The 27,895-nt window shown below is 42.9% G+C and overlaps 2 protein-coding genes across 7 annotated transcripts in view; both read right to left on the minus strand.

Annotated features, from left to right (window-relative positions):
• The window catches only part of Efcab3 (EF-hand calcium binding domain 3), a 46,951-nt gene extending 22,798 nt beyond the window's left edge, over positions 1 to 24,153 (minus strand). Inside the window, exons 1-11 of one of the 6 annotated variants that reach the window (XM_050120439.1) lie at positions 24,053 to 24,153; positions 22,437 to 22,490; positions 14,442 to 14,546; positions 13,292 to 13,345; positions 12,271 to 12,375; positions 11,503 to 11,556; positions 9,624 to 9,728; positions 8,053 to 8,106; positions 5,478 to 5,582; positions 2,692 to 2,745; positions 2,488 to 2,541 (exon numbers count right to left, since the gene is read on the minus strand). In XM_050120439.1, the coding sequence (XP_049976396.1) occupies positions 2,488 to 2,541; positions 2,692 to 2,745; positions 5,478 to 5,582; positions 8,053 to 8,106; positions 9,624 to 9,728; positions 11,503 to 11,556; positions 12,271 to 12,375; positions 13,292 to 13,345; positions 14,442 to 14,546; positions 22,437 to 22,490; positions 24,053 to 24,113 (805 nt within the window). In that variant the 5' untranslated portion in view covers positions 24,114 to 24,153. Of the gene's footprint in view, positions 1 to 2,487; positions 2,542 to 2,691; positions 2,746 to 5,477; positions 5,583 to 8,052; positions 8,107 to 9,623; positions 9,729 to 11,502; positions 11,557 to 12,270; positions 12,376 to 13,291; positions 13,346 to 14,441; positions 14,547 to 15,263; positions 15,312 to 16,796; positions 16,839 to 19,443; positions 19,549 to 20,464; positions 20,519 to 21,614; positions 21,720 to 22,436; positions 22,491 to 24,052 lie in introns of those variants that run through there. The other 5 variants (XM_050120437.1, XM_050120436.1, XM_050120438.1 and 2 more) reach the window with 5 other exon arrangements.
• A 127-nt stretch (positions 24,154 to 24,280) lies between these two features.
• The window catches only part of LOC126487557 (EF-hand calcium-binding domain-containing protein 13-like), a 33,151-nt gene continuing 29,536 nt past the window's right edge, over positions 24,281 to 27,895 (minus strand). Inside the window, exons 17-19 of the mRNA XM_050120446.1 lie at positions 27,597 to 27,701; positions 25,157 to 25,210; positions 24,281 to 24,585 (exon numbers count right to left, since the gene is read on the minus strand). Coding sequence (XP_049976403.1) covers positions 24,281 to 24,585; positions 25,157 to 25,210; positions 27,597 to 27,701 — 464 coding nt within the window. The remainder of the gene's footprint in view (positions 24,586 to 25,156; positions 25,211 to 27,596; positions 27,702 to 27,895) is intronic.

The raw sequence follows: 27,895 nt of genomic DNA on the forward strand, positions 1-27,895 counted from the left end.
CGCTGAGCCATCACCCAGCCCTAAACTGTGTTTTTTTTTTTTTTTTTTTTTTTTTTTTTTTTTGAGAGAGAGAGAGAACCTCATTATGTTTTCCTAGGCTGGCTTCAAATTCCTGAGCTCAAAATTCTCCTGCCCCAGCCTCACAAGCGTGTAGGACTGCAGGCGTGGGCCAGTGCCTCACAAGCATGTAAGACTACAGGCATAGGCCAGTGCCTCACAAGCGTGTAGGACTGCAGGCATGGGCCAGTGCCTAATAGAAGTAAAAGCTCCTGATTGTTATTTATCAATAGTGGTAAGATCTGTATTGTATAGAAGCAACTCCCTCACTTCTATTTTTGTGTGTGCTGGGGACCAACACCAGGGTCTCCTGCAGGCTGGCAAGTGCTCTGTCTACCACAGAGCCACGCCCCTGCTCCAGATCAACAGTTCTTAAGTATATGGTTCAGTGCTGTTAACTATACCAGCTACTGAATGTTTTCATCTTACACAGCCAACACTGTGTTTATTACATAACATCTCTCTCTCCCCTCCTTCCAACTCCTCATGACCACCCTACATTCTACATCTGTGAACCTGACCACTCTAGACATCTCCTATATGTAGAATAATATAGTAGTGTGTGTGTGTGTGTGTGTGTGTGTGTGTGTGAGTGATTGGCTTATTTCATTCATAATACTCTTGAGGTTCATCTGTGTTGTGGTGTGGCTTGCAGTTTCCTTCTTCTAAAAAGCTGAATGGTAACCCCTGTGAGTACCACAGTTCGTTTCCCCATCCATCCACTGATGGACACTTGCCCTGCCTTCCCTTCTGACTGCTATGGATGCATGGACCACCACCCACTCCTCACGTATCAACTTTTACTCACCGATTTTTAATAGGGTCCTATCTAAATTTAACCCTGGCTGCCCTGGAACTCACTCTGTAGACCAGGCTGACCTCAAAGAGAGCTTTGCCTGTCTCTGCCTCTCAAGTGCTTGATTTATTCTTGGAAAAACGATTAAAAAAATGCTAGGGGGCTGGAGAGATGGCTCAGTGGTTAAGAGTGCTGGCTGCTCTTCCAGATGATCCAGGTTTGATTCCCAGCACCCACATGCTGGCTTACAATCATCTCTAACTCCAGTCCTACGGGAGTTCCGACACCTTCTTCTGGCCTCTGGGAGCATTGCACACTCATGGTGCACATGCAGGAAAACATCTTTACACATGAAATAATTCTTTAAAACAAAGAAAATGTTTCTAGCACCAATTTTATAGCAAATTATAATATTAAATAATCTAGCCTATGTTCTACATCCTACTAAATATTGTGATTTTGATAATTTTCTTTTGACAGTATAATATAATCACATCATTTCCCCCTCCTTGTTCTCTTTGAAATTCATGGCCTCCTTTTCCATCCACTACTGTTATATGCATACATGCATATGTGATTATAATATTTTTCTTTTGGTAATATTTGAGCATGTATACTTCAATTAGTTCAACAATGGTAATAATCCAGCTGCCCAATTTCTCAATTATCTAGCCAGTTTAGTGAGGGCGTCATTCTCTTTATTCTCTCTGCATCTTCAACCATGTTATCATTTAAAAAGCTTTAAAATTTTGTTACATTTGTTGTGCGTGTATCTGTGCTTGCATGTGCCACAGCGGGTGTGTGGAAGGTAGAGGACAAACTTCATTTGTTTGTTTAATTTAATTTTAAGTAGATGGGTGTTTTGACTGCATGTATGTCTGCGCACCACATGCATGCCCTCGGAGGCCAGAAGAGGCTTCAGAGTCCCTGCACTGGAGTTACAGACAGTTGTGCCATGAGGGTGCTGGGAGTGAACCCGGCCCTGTGGAAGAGCAGCCAGTGCTCTTAACTGCTGAGCCATTCCACCTTGCTCCAGCATGTGGGTCCTGGGGATAAACAAACACAGGCTTGGTGGCAAGTGCCTTTACCCACTGAACCATCTTGCTGCTCATGTCTTTCTCTCTCTCTCTCTCTCTCTCTCTCTCTCTCTCTCTCTCTCTCTCTCGATAGGGTTTTCTCTGTGTAGCCCTGGTCATCCTGGAACTCATTTTGTAGACCAGGTTAGCCTCTAACTTAGAGCTCCTCCTGCTGCTGTCTCCTGAGTGCTGGGGTTAAAGCTGTGTGCTACCCTGACTGGATCTAAATTCACCTCTTTTGCTGTACTGGTACGGACACAAAAGCTCAACAAACAACTGAATTGCTTCCCTTAAGACTAGAGTCAGAACCAGCTACATTATAAACTATGCGGTGATACTGAAGATGTCATAATGTAATTAAAATATCACTGAATACACGAGAAAACAATTTGAGATGTCTGATTCGCAATGTGATACAGTGTAATATGGACTGCCGCGGCCAGAGGAACTTAGAGAAATAGTTGGAAGGATAATGCAGAGGCATCTTACTGACTAGCGGATGGAAACAAGCTGACAGACAGGAATGGAAAATCCGGCAGAGCTAAAGCTGTAACCTACCGTTCATGCTGCTGGCAGTTCTTAACAGCTTGTGCAGATTCATCATTCCTTTGGCTGGAAGACAAGGTTAAGAGTCAACGCTGTGTACAGCCCTGAAGGTGACTAGCAGAGGGGAACTTTTACAACCAAGAAAACACATATGAAAATTAATATATGCCATCAGATTATCAATTTCAAATTGCACTTAAGTAAGTTTTCACTCACGTTTAAACTTCCTCAGGCCCTCCATTATGGATCGGATGGTAACCTTCCCGTTTCCTGTAAAACATTTGATTCAGACACAGAGGCAGCCACATAAAAACTTAGTAAGGTTAATCAAAATTTGTGAAATTATTTAAAACAACCTATTACATGATTTCCTGTCACCTCAAGCGCCCCTGGCCTCCCACAGAAAGTACTAGGCTGAACTTGTATGCATTTGCTTTGGAATCTGGGTGAGCCTTTCTCTCAGCTGAGGCTGGTGAGGCCGATAATGACTTCTGCAGGAGACATGTAGTTCTCCTTCCTCAGTGCCACTCCTCTTTCACAGCCGAAGGAACGGGGTTCAAAATTATAGGGCATAAGTGGGGAAGCAGCACTGTCCACAGAGTCTGCCTCAAATCTACAAGTATCTTTTCCCAACAGATGATAATAGATATATATTTAATTTTTATAACATCTGTGTGTGTGTGCACGTGCATGCATTCATGCACCCCCGTATGCATGCATGAGTACCACGGCATGCACATGGAGATCAGAGGACAACTTGTAGGAGTTGGTTCTCTCCTTCCACCATGTGTGTTCTGGGGATCAAACTCAGGTTGTCAGGCTTGGCAGCAAGCGCCCTTGTGGCTGAGCCATCTCACTGGAAAGCACAGATATAGATATAATATGTATATAATATATATGTTACCTATGAGATAGGTAAAAGTGTAGATATAAAGAAAAATATGTTGGCATATGCTCAAATGTTACAATAAGGAGGGAAGGACCTGCTCTTTGTTCTGACAAGTCTTTTTAAAAAGACTAGGTTGGCCTCGAACTCACAGAGATCGGCCTGCCTCTGCTTCCTGAGGGCTGGGATTAAAGGTGTGCGCCACCACCACCCGACCTTTACCAGCATATATTAGTTACACATGTTAGAACCCGACAGTGGGTTCCATCATATCATCGTCTTCCATGTATGGCTCTAGTCATCCCTGATAATCTTTTCTCCCCATCTAACTTCTGCTAATCCTTTCCTTTTCCCAATTAGCTCTTCTACCTCCACACTTTATTCATTTTTGGTGACCTGGAAGTCTTTTTTGAGAACCATCACAAATGTGCTTTACAATAGTGAGGACACGGTCTGTCTCTGACTGGAAAGGTGCCCTGCAACTTGGTAAGCCAGTCTTTCCCCCAAAAAACTTCAATCTTAGCCATATGTTCCTCTGCATATATTTATCACATTATATATCACATTATTTTATGTGCTTCCTCCTCTACTGGACCCAAAGCTCTTTGAGGACAAGTCTGTGATTCATTCCTTTTTGTATTCTGAGCATTTGATATTGGACTTTTTCTTTTAAGAACTTTAAAATCTGTTGGGAGATGCCAGCAGTGTATAAAAAGGGATATATTCTGTCTCTAACAAAATCCTATCAGAATTTAGAGAAGAAACGGTGCTGTTTGGTTGAGGGGTGAATGGTGCACTAGGAATCAGAGAACACAAAAGGGAGCATGGGTCAGTCAAGCAGGATTTCGTGAGTGCACTGTGGGTGGGGATGGAGTAGAGGGGGAACATTCCAGACAAAGTGGTGGTGAAGCGAAAGGACAAAAGCAGGAACAACGCGGCTTTAGAGAATCATGGCTCCGTGGTTTGCCGCAGAACAGGACGGAAGCCGTGGAGGAGAAGGCTGAGGAGCACGTTGGCTTTGCTGTAGCTTTATATAAATATAAATAAATATATATAGTCATTTTGTTTTTCCAAGACAGGGTTTTCTCTGTGTAGCCCTGGGTGTCCTGGAGCTCATTCTGTAGTCAGGCTAGCCTTGAACCCACAGAAATCCACCTGCCTCTGCTTCCTGAGTACTAGGATTAAAGAGGCACAGCACCACACCTGGCTTTTATTTGTTTATTTTGATGGTGCTAGAATTCAAACCCAGGGCCTTGCACATGACGCTAGGTGAGTGCCCCATCACTGACCTGCATCTCAGAAAGTAAATCATCAATCAGCCCAAACCCTGCTTCTCCAGAGCCTCCTCACTCCTATTTTTGTACTTCCCTTTTGGGTTAGAATTGTGCCTCCCCCCCCCACCCCGGACTTGTTGGTTTTACTTGGGGATTTCTAAAGGAAAGCACAGGCATAGTCTCTTTCCTTGTTAGATCTTCGGCAGTCAAGATGTGGCCGATGGACCAGGAACACTGGTGCCACATTGGAGCTTGTTAGACATGCAAGGCTTCACTCTAGACCTGAAACCAAGCCTGCATTTCAACAAGATGTGCTGGCTGGTCTCATGTCAACTTGACACACAAGCTAGAGTTATCTGAAAAGAGGGAATCTTAATTGAGAAAATGCCTCCATAAGATCTGGCTGTAGGGCATTTTCTTAATTGGTGGATGATGAGGGCGGGCCCGGACCACTGGGTGATGCCATCCCTGGGCTCCTGGTCCTGCTATAAGAAAGCAGACTGAGCAATCACAGGAGCAAGCCAGTAAGCAGCATGCCTCCATGGCTGCTGTATCAGTTCCTGCCTCCAGGTTCCCACCCCGTTTGAGCTCCTGTTCTGACTTCCTTCAGCGATGAACAGTGATGTGCAAGTGTGAACTGAATAAACCCTTTCCTCCCAGCTTGCCTTTCGGTCACGGTGTTTTGTCACAGCAGGAGCAATCCTAACTAAGACAGAAGGTCATTCACACACACACACTCAAGTGCTTTAGGTGATACAGAAAAGATCATTTCTGAGGATCATCTATACTGGCTGTGAACGTGCACTTTCAAGGAGACACCACCTCCCAGGCAGAAACCTCACCGTCAAATTCCAGGTAAGGCATCAGGTCCTTCATCTCGTCCTCGGTGAGCTCGATCCCCTCGTTTGCCAGGAACTTTTCCAAGTTCTGGCTGTCAATGGTTTCTCCTTAGGAAGGAGGAGAGATGGGGTGCAGTTATAGAAACAATTCTTACAGAGGATGGTAAGTGCTGTCCGTGCGTACGTGGACCGTGACAAGGAGCACTGGGAAATCCTGCATCTATAGTTCTGCTTTGCAGGAGGAGACGAAGGACAGACTCCAGGATTGGAAACCCCGAGGACTGTGCAGAACCTGCACCAGACCAGCTATAAGCAAGGCTTTAGTAACATTTCCTTCCTCCTCTTCCTCACTTGAATATGGTTTTCTCTATACACCAGCCTCCCTTCTTCTTGACAAGGCCTCCCTGTGTTGCTCATGCTGCCTATGTGGCCCAGGCTGGCGTCAAACATGCAGTCTTCTTGCCTCAGTTTCCTAAGGAGATTGGGACTAGCGGTATATATCATTGTACCTGGGAATACACACCAGTGGAAACTTTAATTTTTATTTAGTAATTATATTTGCCTGTAATTTACTTCTTTGGTTGCTATGCATTCCAACAACTCATCTCATTTCAGCAGAAGGAATAAAGCTTTTCCTATTAACTATAAGAGATTTCACCACACTAAAGGCTATTATAAGGGGTGGGAGGGGCAAAAATCCCATTACCCTATGAGAAAACATTTCTCAGTTTTTCTTTCTAGTCTTTGATAATGACTATTTATTTGATGTGGAAATCTAATGTAAATGTAATTTTGTACTTTATCTTACTATGAAGACCAGGCTGATCTCAAATTTGTGATTCTCCTGCCTCAGTTTCCTGAGTGCTGAAATTATAGATGTGTGTCACCATGCTTGGCTTGTGTTTGCTTTTTCAACCTAAAATAATTTCCTTATAAATATTTTTTAAGGTACTGTTGTAATCTGCTGGCCTGGTCTTTCACTTTGGTATCCTGTCCCTTTAAGAGACAAGCCCCATTCCCAACACCCCCTTCCACAGCCCTACCTCCTCTCAGGTCTTCTCTCTCTCTCTCTCTCTCTCTCTCTCTCTCTCTCTCTCCCTCCTATGTACCTTGTCCCACTCCCAACTTCCCCTTCGACCTCCTCTCTGGTCCCCCCCCCATTTCTATCTCCCCTTCTTCTGGAGAGGCAACTTCTGCCCCTCTCTCTTCTCCCTCCCTCCTCTTCCCACCTTCTCCCCCTCCTTTCCTTCTCCATAACCCACTAAATAAACTCTATACCCAAACTCTCTGCATAGCTATGCTAGTTAAGGATGCTGAGGACCTTTTAAAGCATGTATTGGCTGTTTGCATTTCCTTTTTGAGAACTGTTTTATTCAATGTACTATTTATTAACTGGGTAAACTGTATTTTAGGTGTTTATTTACTGTTTTGGTTATTTGAGAGGGGGTTTCTCTGTGTGGCTTTGGTTGTCCTGGAACTCGCTCTGAAGACCAGGCTGGCCTTGAACTCAGAGATCCACCTGCCTTGGCCTCCCCTGTGCTGGGGCCAAAGGCATGCATCACCATACCTAGCTTATGTGTTTGTGTTTTTTTTTTTTTTTTTTTTGCAGTTCTTTATATATCTTGAAAAGTATGGACTACTTCATGAATTTGTGTATGATCCTTGTGTAGAGGCCACACTAACCTGTGTACTCTTCCAGTTTTAGTATAAATACAGTAAAGAGAATACTCTATATAATCTTTATAGTTAGTGTTTTCATTCATGCTATCCCACTTAACTAATGTTGTATTTTTTTTTTTTTTTTGAAAAAGTCTTGATGAAGCTCAGGCTGGTCTCAAGTTTCTGGTTCTCTTACTACATAATGGTTTGTATAGTGCTTCTCTTATATACACTTAGATATTTCTAACTTATTATAGTTCCCTTATTACTTAGTATGAGAACAAAAATCTTGAAATAGGATTTTAAATTTCATCCAGTAAAGTCCTCCTGTAGGATACTTTTCTAGGAGGGGGTTCTCTGGGGTAAAGGGTGTGGCTGGTTCTTTGTGTTTTGATATCTGAGCTTGCTCTTCTTAGGTCAACATGACACACAACTAGATTTATCTGAAGGAAGGAAATATAAATTGAGAAAATACCTACATAAGATCCAGCTACAAGGCATTTTTTTAAATTAGTAATTGATAGGGGGTGGGGCCGGCCCATTGTGGATGGTGCCATCCCTGGGCTCGTGAGCAAGTTATGAGGAGCAAGCCAGTAAGCAGCACCCCTCCATAGCCTCTGCATCAGTTCCTGCCTCCAGGTTCCTGCTCTGATTTCCTTTGATGATAAACATCTGATTCTACATTGGGAATTTTCAGTGAAAATTTCACACAATACTGTAAGGATCGTATAAATACATGTTATGGTTTACCTGAAGTCAGTGAATCCACAGAAGTGAAAAGATGCCATATAAAAGACTGTAAACTTGCCAAGCAGTGGTGCAGCAACCTTTGTGAATGGGAAAGATACTTGCCCAGCATTAATTGCTAAGTACTTAACATGTTATTTATAAGTGTTTCCTATCATGGCTTGACACTTACCCTTGATATAACTGACGACATCGATCAGTTCATTTACATCCACTGTTCTGTTACCTGTAAATTAGGGAAGATGATTCCATGTTTCTAATATTCATAAAAGTTACACTCCATTACCTTCTGAAATTATGAAGAACCTAAGAATTCAGTGATTTTTTTCTAGTTTTCTTTAGAATTTTATGGATTTATCCAAGATAGTGCTATCTTGGAACATAGACAGTTTATACTGTGAAATGAATAATTATAGTATCTTTGTTTTTCCTTTACTTCAGAGACCACCAGAAACATCTCAGCAAAGAAATGACTTAGCATCGTTATGTATAAGGAGAATATGACCTTAACAGATTTTCATTTTGTCGGTCCCTCAGCAAATACAGAGTACCTTCCTTGTGCTGGGTACTTTGTGAGGACTTGTGGGTGTTAAAGGAAGCATCCTCAAGAAAGAGGATGAGTTCCTAGTGTACAATCTAGTGAGGAAGACAAACAATGAACGTACAAACAAAAGGGATAATTTTCACTATCAAAAATGAAACAGGACCCTGGAATAAAAATTTATGGAAGCTAGGAATGCTTCAGGCAAGGAGGGCGGGAAAGGCTCTCTTCGGAGAGTCCGCTGGGTTTGGACTGCATGATGCTGTTTCCTAATTAACAGTGTCACACTCCTGCTCAGAGCTGTGTTTCCATCTGCATCATTTCAGGGAAGCAGGCAGATTTTTATCTCATTGCATATGGGCCTGCATGTGTATGCAGGTTTTGATTGTGTGTGATGTGTCTCTGTGTGGATATGCGCACATGAGCAGGTGTCTACAGACATCAGAGGTGTTTGGTGCCCTCGGAGTTGGGATTCTGGACAGTTGTGAGCTGCCCTTCATGGGTGCTGGGAATCGAACGCGGATCTTCCACAAGAGCAGCAGGCATTAACTGCTGACCCACCTCTCCAGCCACTGAGCTATCTCCCTGTTTCACTTTGTTCCATACAGCCTCTGTTGTTGCTCTGTCAGAGCTCTGCTTACAGAGAAGTCAGGGAGCAGGAGGGCAGGATGGCTAGCAGGGGTTCTTGGCTTGGTGTTCATGTACTGATAGAATTCAGGGATTTCTTGAACTTGAATGAGAAAAAATATATACGTATTTCCACTACCTACTAACTGAAACTTAGCATTTGATTGTTACTGTGCGCAGAAAACCACAAAGAACAGAAATCTGTAACTTTGTCACCCAGGGCTCATGCCAGTGTTACTGTTGCAAATATGTTGAAATGTTGTTTATGCCCATCTCTATCCTAAAGTGACAACAATTTGACCTGCTTTAAAAAGTATTAACCAATTTGTAATTTGAATGTTTTGATAAACTGTATTTTAGTATGACTTGTTTCTTTGTAATCCCCTGCTTCTTTTTGTTTACTTAGAAGAGCACTGTTATAGAAGATGTAGAAACAGGTCATGGCACAGTAAGGTTAAAACCCCTGATCTATATGACGACACTGAAATGGCCAAGAGGAGGAACAGGGCAGAGAACCATTGTTCACTGAAGGGCTGTATTTCTCTGACACACAGGGTGATGTCTGCAATACTCACCCTCAGATGGTAGCTGGGCCATTAGTTCTTCAAGTTCCTCATCTTTCATCTTAATTCCCAGGTTTTCCAAGAAAGATTCTACTTTTTTTATTTTGATCTGTGTCCCTTGAGAAAGAAGGGTATGGGATGAGATTGTGGGAATTGATTCTTATGGGTGAAAAAAACTGATCGTGCTCACGCATCAAAAAACTCCTCCGGGGAAGTTAAGCACTAGAGCCCAAGGAAACTGTTACTGCATACATGTCCAAGAGTCAGATACACCTGCTAACAGCAGAAAAAGCGGGGAAACAAGCATTCATGTGTACACAGATTTGTCTTTAACAGAAGGTTCCATTTGTGGAAGACAAGGAGACTTTTGCCTTTTTTTTTAGTGTGAATGCTGGGAATCAAACAGGCACTGCCTGACATTTTACAAACTTTAAGAATATTAAAAAATGAAAATATAGTTATATAAATTCCTCTATCCTCTTTCTCCTTACAACCCTTTCCATATTTCCCTCTCAAATTCATTGTCATTTATTCTTTAACTATTTTTACATATATATGACTAAATATATAAATATAAACTACTGAGTTCATTTAGTATTGTACACACACAGAGTTTTGAGGGACTGACCACTTGGTATTGGGTAACTAGTTAGGGGACTCATTCCTAGGAAAGACAAAGTCTCTGCCAGTAGTCATGAATTATATAGCTTTTCACCTCAGGTTAGGACCCCATCGGGTTTCCCTCAACCACACTGGCATGTCAATTAGATTGATTTATTTTAGGCATATGAGAATTTCTCCTGCTTGTATTTATGTACACTATGTGCATGCGTAGTGCCCACAGAGGTCAGAAGAGGACATCAGATCCCTTGGAACTGGAGGTAAGGATGGTTGTGACCAACATGTGGGTGCTGGGAACTGAACCTAGGTCCTCTGCAAGGGCAGTAAGTGCTCTTTAGTCACTGATCCGTGTCTCCAGCCCCTGTCCTTACTTCCCAAGTAGTTATTTTTCTTGAGAAGTGGTCACTTCTAAAGTTGGAGAATTTTCTGGTAGTTTTTCTTTTTCCTGCAGAATTGAATCTGGGACTTGTATATGCTAGGCAAGCACTCTACCACTAAATTATATCCCCATCTTGTCCTTAAAAACTTTTTTTTTTCAGATAGAGTAAGGCTAAGTTTTACAGGATGGCTTCAAACTTGAAATCCTCCTATTTCAGCCTCTGGTGGTATTTTAAAGTATAGTCTCCTAATTAAAAGAAAAATAGCACCCAGGTGTGGCAGGATGTTCTTGTACCCCGTTACTTAATTGTCTGACATAAGAGGATTGCTGCAAATGGAGGCCAGCCTGTACTACAAAATGAATTTCAGGCCAGCCCTGGCTACAGAATAAGGTCCTATCCCCCCAGAACAAAACACAACAAACAACAAAACACACAAAATGAAAAGGACAGTGGTTTGCATAGTGTATATAAAAAAGAAACAGGATATTCCCTTTCAACCGATCCAGGGGTCTCCAGTCTCCCTGAGTAATCAACAGAGGAGAAGGCCAGTCTAACGTCTTAGGGTTGAAACCGCCAGCCTACACAAACCTAACCAGAAAACTGGTAGGCTTTTCTACAGCAGTAGGATACTTAACCCACGTCTCTCAAAGTTCAAGCATTCGAACATGAGAAACAAGTTACAAGTCATGTTGATGGATCAATAAATTGGCAGGAAGCAAAGCTGGGCCATTTGAAGAGCTAATACTATACACGAACTTTACTCCCCTTGATACAGGGACTTGCTACGTAGACGCAGGATTTGAATCACAATCCTCCTGCCTCAGCTTCCCAAGGAGGATTATAGGCATGCGCCACTACACCCGGCCAAGTCCACCCTGCGTCTCACTAACCTTTGAGATTCTTTACACACTTGAGCAGCCGTTTCTTATATATCTTCCCACCCTCTGGAAGGTAAGAGAGCATTCAGAATATAACAGGATATAGTTATAGGGTAACTACATAATAGAGTTAATTGCCGGGAAGACTGACAAAGACAGCACAAACTCAAGACGACATCCTTGATTCTAGGAAAATTCCTCAACTAACCCTCTGATCTGTTTGGAGGTTTACTTTTACCATAGTGTAAGAATGAACCCAGATATGAAGACGTGAGTTGTAAGTATATACGCTGGTTGAATTAAAAAGTCTTAACTTCCTCTTTCTCCCTTTTTCCTTTCTCTTATTTTCCTCTTCGTTTTGGAAACTGTGTGGATGTTTTGTGCACTACATGTGTGTAGAGCCTTCAGAGTCCAGAAGAGGGCATCAGATCCACTGGAATTGGAATTACAGATGGGTTTGAACTGTTTTGTGGGTGCTGAAACCAAACCCTGGTCCTCTGCAAGAGCAACAAGTGCTCAGAATCACTGAGCCATCTCTCCACTCCTCTTCTTGGTCATGATTTAGAGTTGGCAGTGTGCCCAGGGCAGCAGGAACATTTAAGTTTGGTGGTAGAGGCTTGTGGGAGATATTGTCAGCCTTCTAGAACAGGCAACAAGATTTCCCCTACCATCAGCATTGTGTTTTGTTAAAGGGTTTTCCTGGAGGGCAATGTATAATTCCAGATGAGCTCACCCTCTACGCTCCTAACCCAAGCCTGAAGGAGTGACCTCGGTACGCACCATAAACTGCCAGGAATCTCTGCAGATCCTTGTATGCTTTGTTGGGGAGCACCAGCCCCACTTTCCTCAGCACATGCTTTACATTATCGACTCCAACCTTCTTCCCTTTAGAAAGATGTAGATTGTTAACAGGTAAGAATTTTAGCAATGAATGAACGATTTTATTTACTTACTGTGTGTATGGCTATGCAAGCACTTCTGCGCACATGTGCATGTGGAGGCCAGAGGTCAGCCTTTGATCCTCAGGAGGTGTCCACATTTATTTATTTATTTATTTATTTATTTATTTATTTATTTATTTATTTTGAGACGGGTTTCTCACTGGGAGGTAGGGCTTGCTGAGTAGGCGATGCTGACTGTCAGTGACTCCAGGGATTTGCTGGCTCTGCATTCTTAGCACTTGGATTACAAGTTGATGTCACCAAGTCCAGTTTTTTTCTGTGGGTTCTGGGATTAACTCTCAGGTCCTCCTGTAAGTTCTTTCTGGACTAAGCTATGCCCCAAGCCTGGGTGGTTTTAGATCATGGAAAAAGTATTTAAATTATTTATGCGGTACAATCCTGTTATAGGATTGAAATCTCAAGAAAAGTCGTTAAGCTACATAAGTTCAAGGGGCATGTGAATGTGTCCTTTATTAAGAAGGTGAACTTATCCTTTAATTCAAGAGAAGGGAAAGCTCACATTCCAGATACAAATCAAACCCCACCTTGAGATTGAATAGTACTCCTTTATGTTTTGGCTGTTTAGACAGCAGGTCTAATTTCCCAGTAATGTTTCCTGAATCCCCCCCCCCCCCCCGCGAGTGAGAGTGAGAGAGAGAGAGACTCACATCCTATACAAACAAAGCCCAAATCAAATATAAGATTGTGAAACAAATATTCAACTCTTAATTTTGTAGGAGAGCTAATTTAGCATGTCAGTAGTAGCCTCAAAAGAAAACTAATGCTTGAAGACAGTATTTTTTCTATAAAATATTAAGGCCTTAGTTAATAGTGAATGCCTTTTAACTAGAACTACTTACCAGTAAAAGCTTTTGCTTCATTTATTAACACATTTAAATCAACCATTTCATTTTCTGTAAGAAAAGACAATCCAGTTGGAAAAATTACAATGCATACTTGTTGTAAAGAGTTGGATTCAGCCATCTTTCATGATTTCTATTATTAACTATTTTAGCTCAAGAAGAAGCAAAAAAGGAGGAGCTGGGCCTTTAAGACATCAACCATCACTGAACACCATTCTGAGCTAGGCTGCCATTCTGTCCCTCTAGACACTGGTCCTGGGTCTGAATTACAGAACAGTCCCATGAAGACCCTGGGCTCATCTCTCATTTCCTTCCTGATGGATTACACTGGTTTTGCCTCTTTGACATTCCTGTTTGGCAGAATTGATCTTATAAAAGCATTAATGATCATTAGAAGTAGGTCTATACGTTTAGGCCAGTAATCCCAGCATTCCGGAGGACGGCCATGAATTTAAAGCATGTGGGCTACAGCACTGGACAAATCAAAGAGAAATAGGTAAACATGCGAAAGAAAAGATGAAGTAGGGGTGAAGCGTGCTTGTTAACTGGCTGCATAGACGACATGAACACAGCCAAATGTTTCGTAAACTTTCTGAAGAGACTGCCTTTGTTTTCTCTTTCTCTTTCCTCCTTTCTTTCTTTCTTTCTTTCTTTCTTTCTTTCTTTCTTTCTTTCTTTCTTTTTCTTTCTTTCTTTCTTTCTTTCTTTCTAAATGCTTATACGGCCTTACACAGAAGCCCTGGTGACAGTGGTGGTGTGGAAGCTCCTTCTGTCTGTGTGTTGCTTTTATTGGTTAATGAATAAAGAACTGCTTTGAGCCTATGGCAGGGAAGAACAGAACTATCAGGGAAAGCTAGGCTGTTTGCTGGGAGAAAGAAGGGCGGTGCCAGAGAGTCTCCATGGAGCTGCCACCAGAGTCAGACATGCCAAAACTTTGCCAGTAAGCCACTGCCATATGGGGATACACAGATTAATAGAAATGGGTTAAATTAATATAAGAGATAGCCAATAAGAAGCTAGAGCTCATGGGCCAAGCAGTGATTTAATTAATACAGTTTCTGTGTGATTATTTTGGGTCTAAGCTAGCTGGGCGGCCAGAACCACCAAGCAGCATTTCCTCCAACACAGTGGTGTGTGAAATACTCACCATCCAAAGGCAGATGATTCATCAGGTCCTCACAGTCTTCCTTCTCAAGTTCAAATTCTGCAGCCTTCAAAATGAGTGGCAGCTTAGAGTAGTGGACTTTTTTCCCTTAAGAAATAAGGAGAGGGAAGTAAAGCAAGGGATTCCCTGAGTGGAAGATGACAGCTTTAAGGATATTGAGAGTGGGGCTCCGTGGTTCATAGCACATTCTGCTCTCCCAGAAGACTGCAGTTTGGTTCCCAGCACACACATCATGCAGCTCACAGTCACTTGTAACTGCAATTCCAGGGGGAGGTGACTCTTTTCTGGACTCTATGGGCTCCTGCACACACGTGCATATACCCACATACACGGCACATAATTTAAAAAAATAAATCCTTAAAAAATGCTATGGATCTTAAAGACCATGGATTCAATACCGGGGGACAGTGAGATGCTGGCTATTTTACAACCCAGATTGGTCACCATTGGAGCTGGGGAGAGAAAAGGATCCTCACTAAGGTCCAAGTCTCAGTTGATGTGATCACAGCTGAAGATAAACTGTAAAGAGAGAACCTTGTAACTGAAAGATCCTCAGGTCTGCTACAGTGACACAGGACTAACAACGCCTTCCTCAGCTACAGCAAACCACAAGAGGGGTGCCGTGCTGTAAGCCAAAAGAGGGGTGCCGTGCTGTAAGCCAAAAGAGGGGTGCTGTGCTGTAAGCCGTAGCTGAGTTCTGAGGCTGGAGCCAGAGTCAGCAAACTCGCGGGATCATGGAACAGCAAGACTCCAGTCAGTAAATGTGAAGGCAGGAACTGCAGGTCCCGTTCCCGGGACTCGTACCTTTGATGGGCACCACACCGCTCAGTAATCTTTTCTTATAGATGGTTCCATCCTCTGTAAGACATGGTGAGACACAAGGAGAGGGATGAGAAAACTGTAATATTCTCTCTCTCTGCCTTGTACAAGTGAGGAGAGCAGTTTACCACTAAGCTACATCTCTGGCCATGAACATATGACTTACCTAGAAATCTGTTTCACCCTCAAATAACGGCAGAAGGACTGCTCTCAACGTGCTAAGTCTGAAACTTTAGTTGTCACACATGGCAACTGGTAAGGCGTGTTATACACACATTTTTCTCTTTGGCTTTCTTCTTGTTTTTTTTTTATTATTATTATTCCACTATAGCCTCCCCTTTTTCTGCCCATGAGGCAGACCTATATGTTTAACCAAATGGCAGGCCATATAAAAGGATAATATTAAAAATAGTTACCTGCCAGGCATGTTACCACATGCCTCCTCTCAGCATTAGAGAAGCTGAGACAGGAGAATTACAATTTGAGCAAATATTTTAAATTACTTGCTAGATTAACTCCATAGGCAAAGGAGAAGGAAAAATGGGACAGATAGTATCTATTGACACAACATATCCTCATGGGCTCTATCTGTCCCCAGAGAGCTCCAGACTGTGGACCCTCCATGCCTGGCACCTGTCTGATGCACTCTCCAGTAGAGGACATCTGCCTCCCCCCCCCCCCCCCCCCCCCGTGCTAGGAAAGCTGCAAGGTGGTAGAGGGCTGGCNATATGCGCACATGAGCAGGTGTCTACAGACATCAGAGGTGTTTGGTGCCCTCGGAGTTGGGATTCTGGACAGTTGTGAGCTGCCCTTCATGGGTGCTGGGAATCGAACGCGGATCTTCCACAAGAGCAGCAGGCATTAACTGCTGACCCACCTCTCCAGCCACTGAGCTATCTCCCTGTTTCACTTTGTTCCATACAGCCTCTGTTGTTGCTCTGTCAGAGCTCTGCTTACAGAGAAGTCAGGGAGCAGGAGGGCAGGATGGCTAGCAGGGGTTCTTGGCTTGGTGTTCATGTACTGATAGAATTCAGGGATTTCTTGAACTTGAATGAGAAAAAATATATACGTATTTCCACTACCTACTAACTGAAACTTAGCATTTGATTGTTACTGTGCGCAGAAAACCACAAAGAACAGAAATCTGTAACTTTGTCACCCAGGGCTCATGCCAGTGTTACTGTTGCAAATATGTTGAAATGTTGTTTATGCCCATCTCTATCCTAAAGTGACAACAATTTGACCTGCTTTAAAAAGTATTAACCAATTTGTAATTTGAATGTTTTGATAAACTGTATTTTAGTATGACTTGTTTCTTTGTAATCCCCTGCTTCTTTTTGTTTACTTAGAAGAGCACTGTTATAGAAGATGTAGAAACAGGTCATGGCACAGTAAGGTTAAAACCCCTGATCTATATGACGACACTGAAATGGCCAAGAGGAGGAACAGGGCAGAGAACCATTGTTCACTGAAGGGCTGTATTTCTCTGACACACAGGGTGATGTCTGCAATACTCACCCTCAGATGGTAGCTGGGCCATTAGTTCTTCAAGTTCCTCATCTTTCATCTTAATTCCCAGGTTTTCCAAGAAAGATTCTACTTTTTTTATTTTGATCTGTGTCCCTTGAGAAAGAAGGGTATGGGATGAGATTGTGGGAATTGATTCTTATGGGTGAAAAAAACTGATCGTGCTCACGCATCAAAAAACTCCTCCGGGGAAGTTAAGCACTAGAGCCCAAGGAAACTGTTACTGCATACATGTCCAAGAGTCAGATACACCTGCTAACAGCAGAAAAAGCGGGGAAACAAGCATTCATGTGTACACAGATTTGTCTTTAACAGAAGGTTCCATTTGTGGAAGACAAGGAGACTTTTGCCTTTTTTTTTAGTGTGAATGCTGGGAATCAAACAGGCACTGCCTGACATTTTACAAACTTTAAGAATATTAAAAAATGAAAATATAGTTATATAAATTCCTCTATCCTCTTTCTCCTTACAACCCTTTCCATATTTCCCTCTCAAATTCATTGTCATTTATTCTTTAACTATTTTTACATATATATGACTAAATATATAAATATAAACTACTGAGTTCATTTAGTATTGTACACACACAGAGTTTTGAGGGACTGACCACTTGGTATTGGGTAACTAGTTAGGGGACTCATTCCTAGGAAAGACAAAGTCTCTGCCAGTAGTCATGAATTATATAGCTTTTCACCTCAGGTTAGGACCCCATCGGGTTTCCCTCAACCACACTGGCATGTCAATTAGATTGATTTATTTTAGGCATATGAGAATTTCTCCTGCTTGTATTTATGTACACTATGTGCATGCGTAGTGCCCACAGAGGTCAGAAGAGGACATCAGATCCCTTGGAACTGGAGGTAAGGATGGTTGTGACCAACATGTGGGTGCTGGGAACTGAACCTAGGTCCTCTGCAAGGGCAGTAAGTGCTCTTTAGTCACTGATCCGTGTCTCCAGCCCCTGTCCTTACTTCCCAAGTAGTTATTTTTCTTGAGAAGTGGTCACTTCTAAAGTTGGAGAATTTTCTGGTAGTTTTTCTTTTTCCTGCAGAATTGAATCTGGGACTTGTATATGCTAGGCAAGCACTCTACCACTAAATTATATCCCCATCTTGTCCTTAAAAACTTTTTTTTTTCAGATAGAGTAAGGCTAAGTTTTACAGGATGGCTTCAAACTTGAAATCCTCCTATTTCAGCCTCTGGTGGTATTTTAAAGTATAGTCTCCTAATTAAAAGAAAAATAGCACCCAGGTGTGGCAGGATGTTCTTGTACCCCGTTACTTAATTGTCTGACATAAGAGGATTGCTGCAAATGGAGGCCAGCCTGTACTACAAAATGAATTTCAGGCCAGCCCTGGCTACAGAATAAGGTCCTATCCCCCCAGAACAAAACACAACAAACAACAAAACACACAAAATGAAAAGGACAGTGGTTTGCATAGTGTATATAAAAAAGAAACAGGATATTCCCTTTCAACCGATCCAGGGGTCTCCAGTCTCCCTGAGTAATCAACAGAGGAGAAGGCCAGTCTAACGTCTTAGGGTTGAAACCGCCAGCCTACACAAACCTAACCAGAAAACTGGTAGGCTTTTCTACAGCAGTAGGATACTTAACCCACGTCTCTCAAAGTTCAAGCATTCGAACATGAGAAACAAGTTACAAGTCATGTTGATGGATCAATAAATTGGCAGGAAGCAAAGCTGGGCCATTTGAAGAGCTAATACTATACACGAACTTTACTCCCCTTGATACAGGGACTTGCTACGTAGACGCAGGATTTGAATCACAATCCTCCTGCCTCAGCTTCCCAAGGAGGATTATAGGCATGCGCCACTACACCCGGCCAAGTCCACCCTGCGTCTCACTAACCTTTGAGATTCTTTACACACTTGAGCAGCCGTTTCTTATATATCTTCCCACCCTCTGGAAGGTAAGAGAGCATTCAGAATATAACAGGATATAGTTATAGGGTAACTACATAATAGAGTTAATTGCCGGGAAGACTGACAAAGACAGCACAAACTCAAGACGACATCCTTGATTCTAGGAAAATTCCTCAACTAACCCTCTGATCTGTTTGGAGGTTTACTTTTACCATAGTGTAAGAATGAACCCAGATATGAAGACGTGAGTTGTAAGTATATACGCTGGTTGAATTAAAAAGTCTTAACTTCCTCTTTCTCCCTTTTTCCTTTCTCTTATTTTCCTCTTCGTTTTGGAAACTGTGTGGATGTTTTGTGCACTACATGTGTGTAGAGCCTTCAGAGTCCAGAAGAGGGCATCAGATCCACTGGAATTGGAATTACAGATGGGTTTGAACTGTTTTGTGGGTGCTGAAACCAAACCCTGGTCCTCTGCAAGAGCAACAAGTGCTCAGAATCACTGAGCCATCTCTCCACTCCTCTTCTTGGTCATGATTTAGAGTTGGCAGTGTGCCCAGGGCAGCAGGAACATTTAAGTTTGGTGGTAGAGGCTTGTGGGAGATATTGTCAGCCTTCTAGAACAGGCAACAAGATTTCCCCTACCATCAGCATTGTGTTTTGTTAAAGGGTTTTCCTGGAGGGCAATGTATAATTCCAGATGAGCTCACCCTCTACGCTCCTAACCCAAGCCTGAAGGAGTGACCTCGGTACGCACCATAAACTGCCAGGAATCTCTGCAGATCCTTGTATGCTTTGTTGGGGAGCACCAGCCCCACTTTCCTCAGCACATGCTTTACATTATCGACTCCAACCTTCTTCCCTTTAGAAAGATGTAGATTGTTAACAGGTAAGAATTTTAGCAATGAATGAACGATTTTATTTACTTACTGTGTGTATGGCTATGCAAGCACTTCTGCGCACATGTGCATGTGGAGGCCAGAGGTCAGCCTTTGATCCTCAGGAGGTGTCCACATTTATTTATTTATTTATTTATTTATTTATTTATTTATTTATTTATTTTGAGACGGGTTTCTCACTGGGAGGTAGGGCTTGCTGAGTAGGCGATGCTGACTGTCAGTGACTCCAGGGATTTGCTGGCTCTGCATTCTTAGCACTTGGATTACAAGTTGATGTCACCAAGTCCAGTTTTTTTCTGTGGGTTCTGGGATTAACTCTCAGGTCCTCCTGTAAGTTCTTTCTGGACTAAGCTATGCCCCAAGCCTGGGTGGTTTTAGATCATGGAAAAAGTATTTAAATTATTTATGCGGTACAATCCTGTTATAGGATTGAAATCTCAAGAAAAGTCGTTAAGCTACATAAGTTCAAGGGGCATGTGAATGTGTCCTTTATTAAGAAGGTGAACTTATCCTTTAATTCAAGAGAAGGGAAAGCTCACATTCCAGATACAAATCAAACCCCACCTTGAGATTGAATAGTACTCCTTTATGTTTTGGCTGTTTAGACAGCAGGTCTAATTTCCCAGTAATGTTTCCTGAATCCCCCCCCCCCCCCCGCGAGTGAGAGTGAGAGAGAGAGAGACTCACATCCTATACAAACAAAGCCCAAATCAAATATAAGATTGTGAAACAAATATTCAACTCTTAATTTTGTAGGAGAGCTAATTTAGCATGTCAGTAGTAGCCTCAAAAGAAAACTAATGCTTGAAGACAGTATTTTTTCTATAAAATATTAAGGCCTTAGTTAATAGTGAATGCCTTTTAACTAGAACTACTTACCAGTAAAAGCTTTTGCTTCATTTATTAACACATTTAAATCAACCATTTCATTTTCTGTAAGAAAAGACAATCCAGTTGGAAAAATTACAATGCATACTTGTTGTAAAGAGTTGGATTCAGCCATCTTTCATGATTTCTATTATTAACTATTTTAGCTCAAGAAGAAGCAAAAAAGGAGGAGCTGGGCCTTTAAGACATCAACCATCACTGAACACCATTCTGAGCTAGGCTGCCATTCTGTCCCTCTAGACACTGGTCCTGGGTCTGAATTACAGAACAGTCCCATGAAGACCCTGGGCTCATCTCTCATTTCCTTCCTGATGGATTACACTGGTTTTGCCTCTTTGACATTCCTGTTTGGCAGAATTGATCTTATAAAAGCATTAATGATCATTAGAAGTAGGTCTATACGTTTAGGCCAGTAATCCCAGCATTCCGGAGGACGGCCATGAATTTAAAGCATGTGGGCTACAGCACTGGACAAATCAAAGAGAAATAGGTAAACATGCGAAAGAAAAGATGAAGTAGGGGTGAAGCGTGCTTGTTAACTGGCTGCATAGACGACATGAACACAGCCAAATGTTTCGTAAACTTTCTGAAGAGACTGCCTTTGTTTTCTCTTTCTCTTTCCTCCTTTCTTTCTTTCTTTCTTTCTTTCTTTCTTTCTTTCTTTCTTTCTTTCTTTTTCTTTCTTTCTTTCTTTCTTTCTTTCTAAATGCTTATACGGCCTTACACAGAAGCCCTGGTGACAGTGGTGGTGTGGAAGCTCCTTCTGTCTGTGTGTTGCTTTTATTGGTTAATGAATAAAGAACTGCTTTGAGCCTATGGCAGGGAAGAACAGAACTATCAGGGAAAGCTAGGCTGTTTGCTGGGAGAAAGAAGGGCGGTGCCAGAGAGTCTCCATGGAGCTGCCACCAGAGTCAGACATGCCAAAACTTTGCCAGTAAGCCACTGCCATATGGGGATACACAGATTAATAGAAATGGGTTAAATTAATATAAGAGATAGCCAATAAGAAGCTAGAGCTCATGGGCCAAGCAGTGATTTAATTAATACAGTTTCTGTGTGATTATTTTGGGTCTAAGCTAGCTGGGCGGCCAGAACCACCAAGCAGCATTTCCTCCAACACAGTGGTGTGTGAAATACTCACCATCCAAAGGCAGATGATTCATCAGGTCCTCACAGTCTTCCTTCTCAAGTTCAAATTCTGCAGCCTTCAAAATGAGTGGCAGCTTAGAGTAGTGGACTTTTTTCCCTTAAGAAATAAGGAGAGGGAAGTAAAGCAAGGGATTCCCTGAGTGGAAGATGACAGCTTTAAGGATATTGAGAGTGGGGCTCCGTGGTTCATAGCACATTCTGCTCTCCCAGAAGACTGCAGTTTGGTTCCCAGCACACACATCATGCAGCTCACAGTCACTTGTAACTGCAATTCCAGGGGGAGGTGACTCTTTTCTGGACTCTATGGGCTCCTGCACACACGTGCATATACCCACATACACGGCACATAATTTAAAAAAATAAATCCTTAAAAAATGCTATGGATCTTAAAGACCATGGATTCAATACCGGGGGACAGTGAGATGCTGGCTATTTTACAACCCAGATTGGTCACCATTGGAGCTGGGGAGAGAAAAGGATCCTCACTAAGGTCCAAGTCTCAGTTGATGTGATCACAGCTGAAGATAAACTGTAAAGAGAGAACCTTGTAACTGAAAGATCCTCAGGTCTGCTACAGTGACACAGGACTAACAACGCCTTCCTCAGCTACAGCAAACCACAAGAGGGGTGCCGTGCTGTAAGCCAAAAGAGGGGTGCCGTGCTGTAAGCCAAAAGAGGGGTGCTGTGCTGTAAGCCGTAGCTGAGTTCTGAGGCTGGAGCCAGAGTCAGCAAACTCGCGGGATCATGGAACAGCAAGACTCCAGTCAGTAAATGTGAAGGCAGGAACTGCAGGTCCCGTTCCCGGGACTCGTACCTTTGATGGGCACCACACCGCTCAGTAATCTTTTCTTATAGATGGTTCCATCCTCTGTAAGACATGGTGAGACACAAGGAGAGGGATGAGAAAACTGTAATATTCTCTCTCTCTGCCTTGTACAAGTGAGGAGAGCAGTTTACCACTAAGCTACATCTCTGGCCATGAACATATGACTTACCTAGAAATCTGTTTCACCCTCAAATAACGGCAGAAGGACTGCTCTCAACGTGCTAAGTCTGAAACTTTAGTTGTCACACATGGCAACTGGTAAGGCGTGTTATACACACATTTTTCTCTTTGGCTTTCTTCTTGTTTTTTTTTTATTATTATTATTCCACTATAGCCTCCCCTTTTTCTGCCCATGAGGCAGACCTATATGTTTAACCAAATGGCAGGCCATATAAAAGGATAATATTAAAAATAGTTACCTGCCAGGCATGTTACCACATGCCTCCTCTCAGCATTAGAGAAGCTGAGACAGGAGAATTACAATTTGAGCAAATATTTTAAATTACTTGCTAGATTAACTCCATAGGCAAAGGAGAAGGAAAAATGGGACAGATAGTATCTATTGACACAACATATCCTCATGGGCTCTATCTGTCCCCAGAGAGCTCCAGACTGTGGACCCTCCATGCCTGGCACCTGTCTGATGCACTCTCCAGTAGAGGACATCTGCCCCCCCCCCCCCCCCCAGCCAAAGTGCTAGGAAAGCTGCAAGGTGGTAGAGGGCTGGCTTAGCACTCTGAAGATCACCAGTGATACCAAAGGGAAGGAGGGAGGCAGGGAAGGCAAGAAGGCAGGGCTTAAGGGAGGGAAGGAGAAGGCAATTTTCAGATTGTTCCTTGAAAGAACAATGAGGAGGCGAGTGGGGGAGGTGGCAGACACAGGGAAGGGGCAGCCTTAGGTGCATGAGGCGAGAATTCAGAGGGGGGAAATGGCAGACAGCAAATAGGCAGTCTTAGGTGCATGCGGAATTCAGATGAGGGAGGTGGCAAACTCAGGGAATGGGCAGTCTATTGTGCCTGTGGCGAGAATTCAGATGGATACTGAGCCTTGGCTGCTGAGGACGCTGCTGCTCCCTCCAGGGGGCACTAATACCCAGCCAATGTGCAAGCTTGCCCTCCTGGGGGGGGGGGGCAGGTGGGAAAGAAACAATGGGGGTAGGGAAGAATGGCTCTGTTGGGGTTCTTGGAAATGGGCGGGATGCAGAGGTAAAAGGTCAGTCTCTAGGTCTCCTCACTCTCCACCCCATGTGATCCGGAGGCAGAACTTTTGAGAGGCTTGTGGGTTATCCACTGACAGAGGGGTACGGTCTGCACAGGCGAGTGATGCTGAAGGGACCCTGCTCACAGGAATTTATCTTTTAGCTGCGTTGTGGGGAGAGGGGAGGTTTCCCAGGGGACCGACAGACGTGAGGTACATTGTGGGAGTTGGGGGCGGGGCTACAGAATTTACTCAGGGCTCACTGGCTGAATATAAGGGAGAAGTTTCTCACTGTCAAATTAAAACACAAACAAGACAAGGGCTTCTTATTCATGGCCGTTCTCACCCAGGACACCCACAGTACCCCATTCATCTCTCTGAACCCCTTCGGCATGCTAAGTACTCACTAGCAATGGGCAGAGATTTTAACAGCTTCAACTCTTCTCTTTCAGTGAGTGCAATTCCCATGCTTCCCAGAAAGTTTCTTATGTCCTTGGCGTCAACTTTTTCTCCTTTAAGTAAATGGGAATTATTTCAGGTTAAGAGATAATAATTTTAAGTTAAGAACAATATAATGAAATTCAGCATTCCCTTTAACAGCAGGGCAAGCCAGTACAGGATGTGAGCCGACGTGACTAATCTGGAGTTATCTGAAAGCGTTTTTTAAGTCGGGTAAGAGGACAGCACTTGTCTCCTGTGCTGGGGTCAGTACAGCACGGAGCAGCCCTGCGTAACAGCCGGTGATGGCAGCAGCACGACCATTTGAGTTCTCTCCACATTTCCCACTGGAACTTCATCTTCAGTATGGTGGCAACAAGAGGCAGGAGGTCATGCTGCCTTTCCTGCATGGGATGATGGCTATGAAGGGGCCTCAGGAGCAGGAGGCCCTTTGTTTTCCCTTTCCCTCCTCCACAGTGTGAGGACACAGTGTCCAAGGCACCTGCTAAAGCAGGAAGTGGCCCCAAACTCAGCAGATGCTGGGTAGGCATGCGTGTTGGTGTTGGATTTTCCAGTCTCCACAGTGATGAGAAACAAACATAAATTTATAAATTATAATTACTCAGACCATGGTATTTTGTTATATAAGCATGAGAACATTAAAATTAAGAACAGATGGCATAGGACTTACATAATTGTACTTGTATGCAAAATCTCTCATTTCTACTTAATGGCCTGAATCATGGTACTGACTGTTCATACTGATCATATTCCTGATGCAAAAATTTTGCATTCAAATTCACTATGGTAATCTATATTTCATTTCTTCTAACACTAGTGAAATGAATACTGTACTGGCACACATGTTGAAGTTAATATCTCTCTCTGAGGGGGTCTATGCTTCTAAATTTCTAATGTTCAAAATTGTTGTCAAAGAGACAAAATTATCTCTGCCTAGGTAAGAAGCTGAGTGATGTCAGTGAGCACTGGAGGGTAGACCCTCTAAAGAAAGGCAGTTCCGACCCAGACCAAGTCTCAGGCTTCCAGGGACTACATCTTACATAAACTCTCACCTGTGAAAGATTTTGCTGCATCCATCATTACATCCAAATCTACCTTTTCATGTTCTGCAAGAAAATTCAAAATTTAGATTCGAAGATGAAGACAGATTTTTTTAAAAAAATCATATAAAGTTTTTGCTTTTGTTCAGAATTTTTATTTTATTGGCTTTTTGAGACAGGGTTTTTCTGTGTAACAGCCCTGGCTGTCCTAGAACTCTCTTTGCCAACCAGGCTGGCCTTGAGCTCACAGAGATCCGCCTGCCTCTGCTGAGTGCTGGAATTAAAGGTGTGCGCTACCACACTGGCTCAGAATTTTTATCTTTTTTTTTTTAATTTTTTTATTTTTTTATTTTTGAGACAGGGTTTGTCAGTAGCTTTTTGGTTCCGGTCCTGGAACTAGCTCTTGTAGACCAGGCTGGCCTCAAACTCACAGAGATCCGCCTGCCTCTGCCTCCCGAGTGCTGGGATTAAGGGCGTGCGCCACCACCGCCCGGCCTTAGAATTTTTATCTTTTAAACCAATGAAAACATATAAGAGAGAAAAGACTCAAGCTGTGCGTGTGTGTCCATTCAGTGACTACTCTTTCTCTTTTCTGCCTTACTGCATTCTGGGAGAGGGGTTTTGCTGGGGTCAGCAGAACCAGTCCTCTCATGCTGTGTGGGTGACCCTGAGAAGAGCGGAGAAGAGCGCTTCTCCAGAGGGGTCCACCCGCCTCCGAGTCTCCTACACCCTGGACCTTTCCCACAGCATCTCCGTTTGCACTGGTGACTGGGAAAATGACTTCCATCTTTGAAATAAGGACATCTGAAGGCACTAGTTGTCATTCTGTCCTGCACTATGTGTGCTTGTAGTAAGATGTCAGTTTCACTTAAGAATGGCCTTAACAAGGTTTTTGTATTTTTTGTGTGTGCGTGCATGCGTGTGTGTGTGTGTGTGTGTGTGTGTGTGTGTGTGTGTGTGTGTGTGTAGGCCAGAGTTCAACCTTGGGTGTCATTCCTCAGGAGTCCTCTACCATATTTTTTGAGACAAGGTCTCTCACTGAGACCTGGGACCAAATATGTCAGGACTGCTGGCCAGCAAGTTCCTTTTCCACTTCCTCCATGTACAAGTGTGTGCGCGATGTCCAGCTTTTTATGTGGGTTCTGGGATTGAATTCCGATCCTCACACTTGTGCGGAAAGTGCTCTACAGACTGAGCCATCCCCTCAGCCATGAATCTGATTTGAAAAAATATTGAATCTTATGAAGCCATGCATGGGTAAAAATGAAAGGCTCAGGCAGACTACTACACTTTGCTGTAACCAAGTATATGGAAGGTAGCTACATTTTAAGAAGCTACTTGCTCAGTTTTGAGAGAATAGCCAGGAAGAAAGTATGGAAAGGCTATCAGACGCTTCTCCTGCCAATGATTTGCATGTGTATGAAGTCAGGTTATCTTTATATATTTTTACCCAAACTAAATTAGTCCAACAAGGGCCGGGGCTGCAACTCAGTGGCTGAGTGCATACCTACCATGTGTGAGGCCCTATGTTCAATCCCCAGTATTACTTCAAACCAGAATAAAATAAAACAACCAAAATATTCCAGCAGATTGCAAAATAAAGCATATATGGGCATCTAGTTATGCATTAAAATCATTAATAAAAATGTTAAGACAATTATTCTCTGGGAAAATATTTCCATAAGATGTATTTTATCAAGTAATAAATTTATTGTTTTTTCAAAAAATATGAGTCAGGCTTTGTGGCACACACTTGTAACCCCCCAGCACTGAGGACTGAGGCAGGAGAACCAGGAGTTTGAAGACAACCTGGGGCTTCATAGAAATTTCCTCATCAGGCTAAGCAGTGAGACCCGGTCTCAAAAGATAGCAACAATAAGTTTAAAGAATTAATAGATAAACATTATTAAAATGTGTTTCAGTTTTAACACAATAAATATTGATAACTATTAATTTACAAAACAGCATAAAGGAGTTCTGAGTCAAAAAAGAGCCCCTAGTGAGGCACTGATGTCTTTGCTGGTTGGTTTAAAAGTTTTTAGATACATTTCTTAAAGGTTTAATAGCATTAATAATCAGGAAATGCATTTTCATTTTTTTTTTAAATAGGGCCTCATCACGTAGTCCTTGCTAACCCAGATCTCATTATGGAGACCATTATAAAACACACAGAGATCCTCCTGAGTGCTGTGTCACTGTGGCCCACACATTTTCAACTGCGGACAGTGTTTTCCCCTTTGTTTTGTTATCACTGCTCCCCTTCCCTCTGAAGTCCCCACATTCTGCATAGTTCCAATTAACCCGACTCCTGCATTTGCCACCGGCATGCTTCTGCAGGAAAAGCCTGAGATCCAATCTGTCCTCAGTTTTTCTTTTCATCTTGTTTCTTTCCTTGCTGCTCTCAGGCTTGACAGGACGGGGTCTCCGGGATAAAGAAGTTGAGAGCGCTCACCAGTCACTGGCAGGTGAGCCTGCAGGTCCTTCAGTTCTTTCGCTTCCAGCTTGAAACCAGTGTTATGAAGAACACGTTTCATGTCATGGACATTAACTCGCCCTCCTTCAAGAAAACAAGAAACAGTAAAGTTGTTACAAAATGAAAAATTTGAACTGTTAACTCCTACCCAGAAGTGAAAGCACAAAGGTGCTAATCAAGTCACATGGCAGGCAGGAGCAGGCGTCCATAATTACACTTCTGAGAGAAGCACGTGAGCAAGAGCAGTGCACTTTGGCAGTTCCGGTGAGCTAGGCGAA

Source organism: Alexandromys fortis, unplaced genomic scaffold (assembly GCF_014885135.2).
Source record: "Alexandromys fortis isolate MF-2015 unplaced genomic scaffold, M_Fortis_MF-2015_v1.1 scaffold_174, whole genome shotgun sequence".
Lineage (NCBI taxonomy): Eukaryota > Metazoa > Chordata > Mammalia > Rodentia > Cricetidae > Alexandromys > Alexandromys fortis.